The sequence below is a fragment of the Lolium perenne genome, chromosome 3 (assembly GCF_019359855.2).
Source record: "Lolium perenne isolate Kyuss_39 chromosome 3, Kyuss_2.0, whole genome shotgun sequence".
NCBI lineage: Eukaryota > Viridiplantae > Streptophyta > Magnoliopsida > Poales > Poaceae > Lolium > Lolium perenne.
Window position 1 is genome coordinate 61,496,889 of NC_067246.2, and position 11,610 is coordinate 61,508,498.

At 42.7% G+C, this 11,610-nt stretch overlaps 1 protein-coding gene across 1 annotated transcript; it reads right to left on the reverse strand.

The window, feature by feature from the left end:
• Window positions 1-724: 724 nt before the first annotated feature.
• On the reverse strand, window positions 725-10,937 carry LOC127341710 (ABC transporter G family member 31). Its single transcript, XM_051367641.2, has 25 exons — window positions 10,831-10,937; window positions 10,428-10,744; window positions 9,666-9,786; window positions 9,285-9,373; window positions 9,092-9,176; window positions 8,644-8,803; window positions 8,495-8,571; window positions 8,362-8,415; window positions 7,727-7,817; window positions 7,185-7,486; window positions 6,825-7,106; window positions 5,622-5,938; window positions 5,372-5,532; window positions 5,176-5,279; window positions 4,749-4,905; window positions 4,545-4,664; window positions 4,346-4,440; window positions 3,927-4,259; window positions 3,551-3,841; window positions 3,277-3,360; window positions 3,063-3,196; window positions 2,754-2,981; window positions 2,486-2,657; window positions 2,140-2,394; window positions 725-1,209 (listed from the first exon to the last, which is right to left on the reverse strand). The coding sequence occupies exons 1-25, from the start codon at window positions 10,885-10,887 to the stop codon at window positions 937-939; spliced, it is 4,359 nt and encodes a 1,452-aa protein (XP_051223601.2). The 5' UTR covers window positions 10,888-10,937; the 3' UTR covers window positions 725-936.
• Between the last annotated feature and the right edge of the window lie 673 nt (window positions 10,938-11,610).

Consider the following 11,610-nt stretch of genomic DNA (forward strand, 5'->3'; position numbering starts at 1 on the left):
TATGGAGATGTCTACACAGTTGAAAGACATGATAAGAAATATTTTTATCTAACATAGACGCCATCGTGAAGATTGGTCATCCTTCACCTCAGATGCTTATGCAGTTTATACGGTGGTTACTTGTATTGTGCCTCTATTATATTTTAAATTTTGTAAGACTAGATCTAAACGGCTATGCGTATCGTAGCTATAATACGGGTATATTGGTTTGTCGAAAAAATCTCATCCGCAAGAGCACAAGTTGTAGGTCAAATACGCCGCCGAGCCAACCAAACTTCGGCAGCGAACGACGGCGCCAACGAAAGGCAAGTGGACAAACGTTCGGTACTGGCGTATTGTTTGCTTGCCTCCACACCCTGCCGTTTGTACATTATGCAGGGGCGCCAACGACAAACACTCTTCCACCTCATGCATATGCAGGTACTGGCACTACTAGTATATAATAATGTATATATTCCCAATCAAACCGTAAAAACCCAGGCATATTAACTTCACAGATAAGGCAGGGGTTTGTGTCTTGGCCTGCTGCAGAGAGATGCTATGCTCGTTGTGAAATGGCTGGTTCTTTCCCAGGTCGCGTCAAGCGGTCAGCTCACTAGCCTCTGGAAAGCTGCACGTCCAAAGGGGTATCAGGAGGGACGGACAAACAGAACTGCATCGCCCAAAGCGGTCAAGAAAGACGGCCAGGTGTCGACCGTCCACAGGCGCTCCTGGACGCGGCAAATGCTCAAAAAATATCTCCAGGTCCCAAACCGTATCAACACACCAGCACTGCTGCTATACACTTCTTGTTTTCAACGAACGTCTCCTCTCCGGCCCTCCTCGTGACATCAAATTATTTACGAGCGATCCAGGTCTCTCTTAATCGTAGTACACGCACTGCGTAAGCTGAATCTGACGATCTAGCTAGGTACATTGCTGCTGCTCATGCTCGGATCATCTGCGCTGGAAGTTGAGGCACTTGATGGCGAGCGCAAAGACGACGGCGAAGAGCACGCAGAAGCCGACCACCATGGTGGCCACCACGCCCAGGAAGTCGTGCCGGAACCCGAAGTGCTCCTCCAGGAACGCCGCCACGGTGGTGGACCTGATGCCGTCGGCCAGCAGCAGGGGCTGCTCCAGGTCGCCGAACTGCGAGGTCAGGAGCCCGTACAGCGTCCATGACACCGGATTGGCCCAGTAGTACCACCTCCACCACACAGGGATCAGCTGCATTATCATTATCATTTGTTAATAGCGGAGTTGTTAATATTTTTTAGATAAAAGGCAATTTCATGCCCTGCTTTTTCATAGAAAGCAACAGAGTTGTTACTCAAACAACACAAGATAGTATGCGAGAATATCTTTGCAATAAAGGCTGTGTGCACCACTTCAATACAGAGGCAGGCCAGGGCTAAGTTCCCCTCTTCGAAAAGAAAAAAAAAATGTGAGAATATCTTTGACGCTATGTTTGGATACAAGTGGGTGTCGAGCAAAACAAGAAGCATGCGTCAGCATCCACCGAAATGCTAAGCTGAATATATTTTATAGTTACTTATTTATTTTCTCTAAATGTTCGACAAAATCGCGAAAATGTATCCATGTGCCTGTGCTGGTTTACAGCCTGGATAAAGAATTCCTCCTCTTATCTTTTTTTTTTAAGAATACCCTCTTTAAGAAGACAAAGGAAAGTTGGCAAGCCCAGTGGTCCAATGCTACTGCACAGTGATGTCACTCATGTATGAAGCCCATATGGCCCGACATACTATGTAAAGGCCAGCCAAACATATTAGGGCCCACCTACGACAACTAACTTATCATAAAATATATAAAACTCAATGTTTTCCTAGTGTGTCTCATGGAGTTGCTTATTCAACTCTAGAGTGCAAATAAGAACAAATCTTAGGATCATATGCCAGCCTCAATCATTGGGTTGGATGTTGTGCACTTCAAAAAATTCTCCTCCAGAAGATCAAAAGAGCTATCATATTTGATTTTTCCAAAGGCCATCACTAAAAAAAAAAACATACCCTAGTACTCGATCATATCCAGGCTACCAAACCGAAAGTAACTGTAAGACGCAAGTTCTTGGTTGTTTTGTGGAGTCAGCAAGAAGACCGTTAGTGCAATGCAAATCATGGGGTGCTATTTCTTCCATACCTTTCTTGGGATCATGAATCCGCAGAAGAGATTCCACAGCGTGTAGAATGGGGCAGCAATAATAGGCGCAACCATATGGTTCGGAGTAATCGCCGTTGTCATCATGCCATAGAAGGTGAAGTACAACAGGGTGAAGTACATGAAGAACAGAAACCACAAGAACTTCACAGTTGTCCACTCAAATGAGCCCAGACTGTAGAAGATTGTGCCATAGACAAGCGACTGCATAAGAATATAAGGGAACTCCACAGTAACCTGCCGAAGAACAGTGTGTTAGAAGTTCTATCATGATATGAGAACCAGCTATGCTGAGGGAACCAATGTTCCGGACAAGAAATTAATATACCAGAGAGAATGCGAAAGGCAATGCTGAATACATTCCAGCAGCTCGCTCTCTGTATGATACAAATCTTTCGATGGAAATCACAGGTTGAACAGAAGTGGCGTTAGTAATCCCTATGAACAGAACTGCCGCATACATGGCACCCATGGCATTGAATATATCATGTTGGGTCTCCCTGAAATTATAAAACGACATTATGGTCAGATAACCACGAAGATTGCTATGTACAGGTACGCCGGAAAATTAGTGCCGGAAACATTAGTGGACATACCTTCTAGAGCCAAATTTCCAGCAAATCGTCCCAAACATCAAGGAAATGATGACAGTGTAGAAGAATCTAACTGCAGTGTATTGAGGATTCCTCCAGTATGATAGGTTTTGCTTCCATAAGCAAGCAAGAAACTGAGCACAGAATGGCTGCGCATACTTGGTAGAGAAAGTAAGCTCTTTTGATTCACTGGTCGGTTTGCCCAGGGTCTCAACGGTTTCTTTGGTCTGCCTGAAATGCAAGAAAATAAGTATGAGTGGCTAAAAGGTGACCATGAAACATGCAGTGAGATTAAAAGGGACTTGTATTTACAGAAATAATTTCGACTGTCGATAGTATTCAGCAAAATCCACTCCAAGAATTTGTTCCATTTGAGTACTTGTGACCTCCAACATCCATGCAGCAGGATTATAGCCATCCCTTATTTTAGGCACTCCTGGAATTGCCTGAATATAAATTTCAGTATGTAAGTACAGTGATCTAGTGTAAGTTTCTTCAGGGAGAAAACACATACTGCAGAACATACCTCAAAAAACTCAACCAGATTGCGTGATTTGGAACCCAAGGGACCAGCATATATGAGTTGACCTCCACGCTTCATAAACAAAAGCTGAGCAGCATACGCATAAGTTAGGAGAGGGCAATGGTGGAATCTTAATACATCCTTAATAATACTAGTACAAGATATAATCATGTCAGTTTCAAATTTAAGATCAATGATACTTTCATAGAGTTCTGGAATGAAATTAATGTATGTGTTATGTCAATGTTAAAAAAAAATATTCTGTAGAGAAATCAACCTCATCAAAGGACTCAAATATGTCAATACTTGGCTGATGGATGGTACACACGATTGTCCGTCCTGTATTAACAATATTTCGTACAGTTCTCATAACAATGGCCGCAGACCTAGCATCCAATCCTGATGTGGGTTCATCCATGAACACAATAGAAGGATTTGCCACAAGCTCCACAGCTATCGTCAACCTTTTACGTTGTTCAGTAGACAAACCGTTAACTCCTGGTAAGCCAACAAGAGCACCACTTAATGGATTCAGCTCAACAAGTTCCATCACCTCTTCCACAAAAGCCTACGGCAAAAAAAAAATCAGGGATCAAAAGGACAACATGATAATGTCTAGAACAAGGAAGCACAGAACTTTAGCCGGTGCTTACTCTCTGAGTGTCATCATTGACATGAGAAGGCAACCGGAGGCATGCCGAATATAACAAAGACTCGATCACAGTCAAGCAGGGTGAATGGACATCATTTTGTTCACAATAACCAGATATTCTAGTAAAGGTCTCTTGGTTCTTAGGATACCCAGATATAGTGATGCTGCCTTCTATGAGTCCTCCAGTCTTCCGGCCAGCTAAAACATCCATGAGGGTTGTTTTACCAGCACCACTAACTCCAACAAGAGCTGTTAGTACCCCTGGTCTAAATGCTCCAGTGACATCAACAAGCAACTGCAGGCGGTCTTCTGCAATACCTTGTTTTTTCAATTCCTGATAGAAAAAGTGGATGAACGCATGAATTATACTGACTTTTTTGAACATTTTATGCCATACATATGGGGCTACCTTTGACGTACCTCTGGTACATCAACATAATAGTTGATATTCTTAAAGCACATCGAAAGGGGTTGAAAGGGTAACACCATGCCCTTCTGTTCTTTGAGCTTAAGCCCTGGAACACAGTTATCGAACAGAATCAGGGGACACCGTTAGTAAAAGGTCAAAATATCTTGTGATGTAAGAACTAGGTCCACATAATTAATTATCTAGCACTACCATTTAGTGAAGTTGAGTGCAGGTAAGATCTCAGCTCTAGGGCTACTCTATCACTCTTCCTCCTGGAATCCCTGTGTCGAATTGCATCCTTGGACACAACAGCTTGTATATTCCCGATTGCTGTGAAGGATAATCACTTGTGAGAATGAGAAACTATTTTGACTAAGTTCATTTTTTTGGTGTTGGAGTTGAATATAAACTTACGGTTGAGAATTGTCAGGAACAACGTAAATAAGGCATTCAAAACAACCGTGTAACCCAACAATGCTCCAACTCCGATCCAAAACCAATATTTTTCCTTGAATAATCCATATCCAGTGAGTACAGCTTCACCTAAGGTGATGTTTGTGTCTGCAAATGGCTGCCATTAAATCAAAATAGAGTGAGTATCAGTTACAAATACTGAACTAGGCAAGGCAAGATAAGAACTTTTGTTGGTAAGACTGCCATATTACAGGTTTGTTCCTAAGAATAATATGATTACTTAATTAATTTGGGATTCCAAATAATTACTCCCAGAAATATCCATGTGTATCCGTGTGATGTTGTTGCATAAAACCAACAAACTATAACCGACTGATGCCACGGTAAGCCTTCATTGAAATCCTCACAAAAGATTATCAAGTGTTACCTTGCTCCAAGAATGTCCATGGAATTCATTTACTGATATAGCATTTTGTGCATACATCATAGGAGATACCCAATAACCCCAAATCCACCAGGCTGGTATGCTTTCTGTTAGATAGTCAGAAACGGATTGCAAAATATTAGATATATAATTTGGAAATATACTCTGAAGTGGTTGATAATGTTTGAGAGAAGCCAACCTTTGGTTATAATGAATCCTCCAAGAATCATAACAACCAACAAAGCAAACGATCCAAAGGTATTAGCAACTATCATATTTCGGCCCAAAGATGCCATGACTCGGAAAAGAGCCAAAGATGTCTGGTGCAGAAAGAAAAGCAACAAAAATTGTCCCAGAAATCTGCACATGACAAACCAAGATCAATCGATAAGATCTCAGAATCTATGAACAGAAAGCAAAATGAACAAATCCATTGTCCTGTCAGTTACCTTGTGAATTGGGGATCATAACCAACGACGTAATATGTTACAAGTGTCCACATTCCTGATTCAATAAGTGAGGTTGGAATGCTCAGGAGCCAAGAAGGAAGTGTATAAGCCCATGGTGGGTAGAAGTGCAAGTCTCTGTGCTTGTAAAGAACAGGAAGCTTCGTCACCAACATTGAGACTTCAGTAAAGCCGTTGAACAGAATCATCACAATTGCAAAATAGAGGGCTCCAAGATAAATAATCCCATCATCAACTGAATCATGGTGCATTGTTGTTCGAAAAAACACCGTCATTGTGATAAGGGCCACCAGTAGAAGCTGGTACAAATAGATCATGTTAGAACATATTTAATTGATTTGGAAAATAGTTCAGAGCGACTTGCACTGACAACCGGTAGTAACATATGTTGTTAAACTGCCATGACTTATGGTATTCTAGCTTAAGACCAAGAAACAGAACTTCTGACTGTGTAACATACATTTAAGCATGCTAGGGTAACATTCATGCACCAGCTCGAAAAAGTAAATAGCATTTGTGTTATATCATTCATGTCTTGCCATTTCAGTTTGTAATATATTTGTGTTAGCAAGGACAATATAGTCTTTTATTTCTATTATGGAGCAATTTTAGACACAGTTTTGCATAGGCTTTCCCTGTCAATTATCAAACAATTATAGTTGCCCTGTTCATTCATCCATTGTATTATAATAAAATAAAGGGCAGGCTAATCAAAGTTCAATTACGATACTAAAGAACAATAGAAATATGGTGAAAAATAAATAATTTAGCCTCTGATTTGGTGGGCTTTAATTTTGAAGTCTTACTATACTTACAGATAAAAATTTAAAATAACTCTCACAAACGAAGATCTAAGTATCTAACTATTAACTTGGTGCATTGGTTCATTTTAAAGGCTTGCATTTGATAATTGGATTAGGGATATATTAGCTTGAAAAAAAAAGGATGTATGTTCCACTATATATAACAAGTCATCCCTTTCACATATCTACTTAAATGTGATGTTAAATATCACAAATGAGTGTAATTTGAGATGTCAATTTTAACACAATAATTCCCATTGAAAGTTTTATACGCTGAAGTGTACCATACAACACCCTGCACTTGCGCAGGACAATCGCGATTTTTCTAAGTTCTAGCTGTCATAGTGCTAGTCTGCAAGATGCCTCTCCTAGTTGAAAATACCTGAATGAATTTGAAGACATAGATGAATGAGTTTCTGTTCATCAGCAGACGTTGCCACTGGAAGTTGGACTTCAGAATCTCTAGCCTCTTGACACCATAACTTGAAGTTGAAAGAGCGGCAGGATGATTGTGTTTTCTATTGTATGGCCTATCCAATTCCTCGTGCAACCTCTTACCAACAACAAACGTTTTGAAGGCTTCAGCAAACTTTGATATGGACACAAACTGGTATGGATAATCATATTGGCACCAGTATTGCTGTTGATCTTTCTTGGACAACACCTGCAACACAAGAAACGTGAATATACAAGAAAAACCCAGTTGGCATAACTATACCATAGAAAGAGCGGAATCGCTTACTTCTTGCAAAAAATCAGCCACATTTTTTCTTTCAGGGCACCTGAATCCCATTGCAGCAAAAAAATCAACAGCATATTCACGTGGTCCCTGGTATACAATTTGACCTTCAGATATAAGAATGACATCATCAAATAGCTCATAAGTTTCTGGAGCAGGCTGCAGCAAGGATATGATTGTGGTGCCATCCAATGCATGTGTAGAATGCCTTAGGTACTTGATTATCTGATGTGTGGTTGCACTATCAAGGCCAGTCGAAATCTCATCCATGAACAGAACACGAGCCGACCCAACTAGCAATTCACCTGCAAAAATAACTGATATCAGCACAGAAGTTCACCACAAAAACCTTGTGAATCTGGCAATTTCCAAGTAGTGTGAACAACAACACCAAATACCCCAAATATAAAAAAAATAGTACTCCCTTCGAACTAAATTAATTGTCGCATATTTAGGCAACAAATCTGTCTAGGTTCACTGAACCTACTCATTATGTAAACTATGGTAGTTCATTATCTAAAATAAATAAAGAAGGATGTGTCAACCTGTTGTCAGGCGCTTCTTTTGTCCCCCGGAGATTCCTTTGATCATTTCATCTCCGACAATGGTGTCAGCACAGTTGTCCAGCCCTAAAATCTTGACTAGATCAAAATTAGCTATTCAGAAATCTTGCCAGAATCAGGTAGTCAAGATGATATGAAAAAAGAGGATTGCCAAGAACAAAAAAATTTAACAATCATAAGGATGAACTTTTGAAAATTACAAATCAAGAATATCATTATTTTTCAAAAAAACATGAAAACAACCTTTGAAAAGGAGCAGTAAGACTAGTACAATTTTACAAAATATATTAATTGCAAGTTGTACCATTTAATTTGGAACTCGTTATACAAATAAAGAATCATTTCTCTGCACATAACATCAGCTATTTTGACCTTGCATTGCGCTTTTGCACAATTTTTCAACATCAATACGAACTGATCCCATCAACAACCCTGACTGTCTAAGCCCGCATGCATACACCAAGCAGGTAACAAAGGAGATTGACATGATAAATCAGGAAAAGTAATGACGTAAAAAAGAATAGTAGAGTAGGACATGTGCCAGAAAATACATGCATGCTATGACTGACCAAACTAAAACTAAAACAGCAAACAGCTGAAAGAGACATGTCGCATACCTTCATTATATACTCGGCCACGAGACTTGTCTGTCTACCTTCAAGAGCCAATGCCTGAAAAATTGTAAAACTTATGATACAGTCGCAGATGAATTATTGTTGGTACGTCCAAAGCTAGTTGGATGTACTGTACCTTCATGAATACATCAAGGTCCTCATCAGGCTTTATCCCAGCATTCTTTTCTCTCCTCAAAAGTTCAACGAGCATATCTAACAGTGGGCAATGTCAAAAGGGAAATAACCAAAGAACAACAGCAATGACATTGTGGTGCAGTAACCTACCATACTTTATGCCAACACCCTGACATCTCCCAGCAAATTCCAGGGTTTCTCTGACGGTCATCTCTGAAGCATGAGAGTCTTGCTGACTTACATACGCCGATGTTCGTTGAGGCACAAATTCGTTTAGATGGTGGCCGTTGTAAGTAATACTCCCAGACATCTGCAGTTAGTGATGATAGTCAGTACTAATAATATATCATTCCAGATATTGCACCATGATTGATAGGGTCACTATGCCTATGAGAATAGTTGCAACAGAGAAACAGTATTCTAATATTATGACAGAAATAAGAGTTTGATCAGATAATCATTTTCAGGCTGCACAAGAAAAAGATAACAACTAAGTGGCACTACATATTTGGCCTAAAGTGATCATATAGCAAAGATCCGATCATGATGTTTTCATACGAGAACTGAAACTACAAATCCAATTGATCTGGTATCACACCTTCAGTCCAGGACCGAGTCGTCCAGCAAGGGCTAGAAGCAAGGTAGTCTTTCCAGAACTTGGAGGGCCCAAAAGCAGTGTCATTCTGCAACAAGAATAGAACATCAAGGCTATCAGAACTAATTTTTCTCTGAGAATTCTGTTAGAGAGCTTCATCGATTGCGACAGAAAGATTGGCAGTCTTCAGTTGTACCTTGATGGGCGAATGATCCCGCTAATGGTATCCAATATGGGTAACTTAACTCTTCCCCCTCGGTAGATCCTCAGATGCCTCAGAAATGCCTGAATTTCAAAGCAGTAAAAAGTAAAAAACCTTGACAGTAAATCGGAAATTGCTCTGCTTCAGTAAATAATTCACAAGAGAGAGTTCATATTTGCAGCACATAAACCCCCAACTTCACCCACAGTAAAACAAGGGTGGTAAATCGTAACAACCTCTGTCATGTTACTTCACAAGCTGAATCGTAACAACCCACAGCAAAATTACTTTCACATGCTGAATTACTGGAGAAGAACTGAGAGGGAGGGAAATCTGCTAGTACTCCATCCAGCTGTGGATCACGGGCCAACCAACCTCTGTCATGTTGCATATGAAGTTGGGGATGGTGGGCAGCGCCCTGCTGCCGACATGCACGTACGCGTCCACCGTCAGGTCCTCGTACCTCACTTCGATCTTGGGGAACTCTATGCTCACCCTGCATCCAGAAAACGAAGAAGAGAACAAAATATGTCAGTACAACAAAAGGCAGAATTAAAATGTCTTTTGCACTGCTCGAAACCAAAACCATATCGGCTCTAAGCGCTGCACCACATCAGAGACGCAACGCAGCTACTGAGTGGGCAGCAAATCTGCAGCTACCAGTAGAAAGGCGCAAGTCGGGACGGTGGGGCCCACGCGTCAGCCGCTTCAACTATGCGCATCTGGAACTGGAACTCTTTTTTTCAGACAAGCTAGCGCGAGTAGAATGCTACAAGCTTCTCCGACCGAAGAACATGCAGCCGGCATGGAGATGGAGCAACAATTTCGGGGCAGCGGCAGTCTGGCTCTGGCTCAGCCAGGCAGATGCGCGGGTTGGACCCGCGTGTCAGCCAATGCAGGCAGCACTGGGATGGGACCCTCCGGATTGAGCTTCAGTGACTTTGTGGGCTGACAAAGTCACTGAAGCTCAATCCGGACCCTCCACGCTTCCTCTGGCTAGAACTAGAAGCTTTGCAGGGCACGCAGACACCGAGACCGAGGCGGATACGCACGCACGACGGTGACGACGAGGACGTACGGGAGAGCAAAATGTGTGTATGTATTGTACTAGCTAGGTAGGGGATTGGTAGCACTCACGCGTCGAAGCGGGCGCGTATGCGGCGGAAGAACTGCTCGGCGTCGCCGGAGTCGGCGAGGAGGCGGTCGACGAGCGCGGTGCGGTCGCCGGAGGAGAGGCCGGCGACGTCGACCTCGCAGAGCGCGTCGTCGCCCTCGACGGCCGCGTCCCCGACGGCGACGGCGGGCGACCTGAGCAGGCCCCGCCTGGCGCGGGCGACGGTGGGGAGGCGCTGCAGGGCGGCCCAGCGCAGCGCCTCCTGCTCGTCCTCGGCCTCCCGCCACGACCCCGACCGCGCGAACGGCGCCTCCGCCGCGGCCCACATCTCGCCAAAACCCTAGCAGCAGCAGCAGCAGTAAGTAGCAGGAAATGGTGGCGGTGGTAGGGGTGGGTGGTGGAGGCGGGGATTTAAGGAGGGCGTACTGCAGTGGCAATGGTGGTAGAGGGAGGGGTTGGGCTGGATCCACCGACTCGCCGCATTCATGGCGCACCGCGCATTGCCTCTCTCTCTCCTCGCTGTATGTGTATGGTACAGCTACAGTACCTTTGTCTCTCTGTAATTGTTGGGAAATTTTGATGATCCGGCGGAGTGGAAGACGGAAGCAAAACCGAAAGAGAGGGAGGGAAGGAGACAGCCTGGCTTTTGGGGTACTACACCGCTCGGTTTGGTCCGTTCGGGCCACCCACTGTCATACGTAAGTGAGCTCAGCTTCTAGAAATTATCACTCGTTAGCCCGTTTAGGATTGCTTAAGCATCACTCTGGTACACCACTTACTGGCCCATTAGGTGTCATTTGTCCAACTTGCCATGTTGAGTTGTTGACAACGTTAAGGAGAGACATGCGAGCGAAGACCCAGCATCTTTTTAACAAAAATCTAACCATACCGTCGAAGCGTTTGGCGGTACCAAAAAAATAAGTAAGATCTAGCTAGAAAGTTAACTCCAAGCTAAAGTTTCACGAAATGGTTATCGCATCGATCCTCCGTGATCCGTGTAATACCTAGGTTTATAGGCCACTCAATGGTAGATTTAGGATTTGTGCAATCATCTTAAAATGTGGGTGAACTTTTTTTTGCTTTCGTAGTAAACCCAAAGTGATCGAGATCATGACATGATTCTTGATGAATTAGGAGTTATCATTAGGGTTATGTTTGGTTTCGAGATAATCTTTGTTGATACTCACCAGAAAAGGAAAAAAACAT

Coding starts and splice junctions, on each gene's coding strand:
- LOC127341710 (XM_051367641.2), bottom strand. CDS start 10,887: ATGCGGCGAGTCGGTGGATCCAGCCCAACCCCTCCCTCTACCACCATT. Junction 8,572..8,643: donor GGGTGTTGGCATAAAGTATG/GTAGGTTACTGC, acceptor GCCCACTGTTAG/ATATGCTCGTTGAACTTTTG. Junction 3,197..3,276: donor ATCTGGTTGAGTTTTTTGAG/GTATGTTCTGCA, acceptor ATTTATATTCAG/GCAATTCCAGGAGTGCCTAA.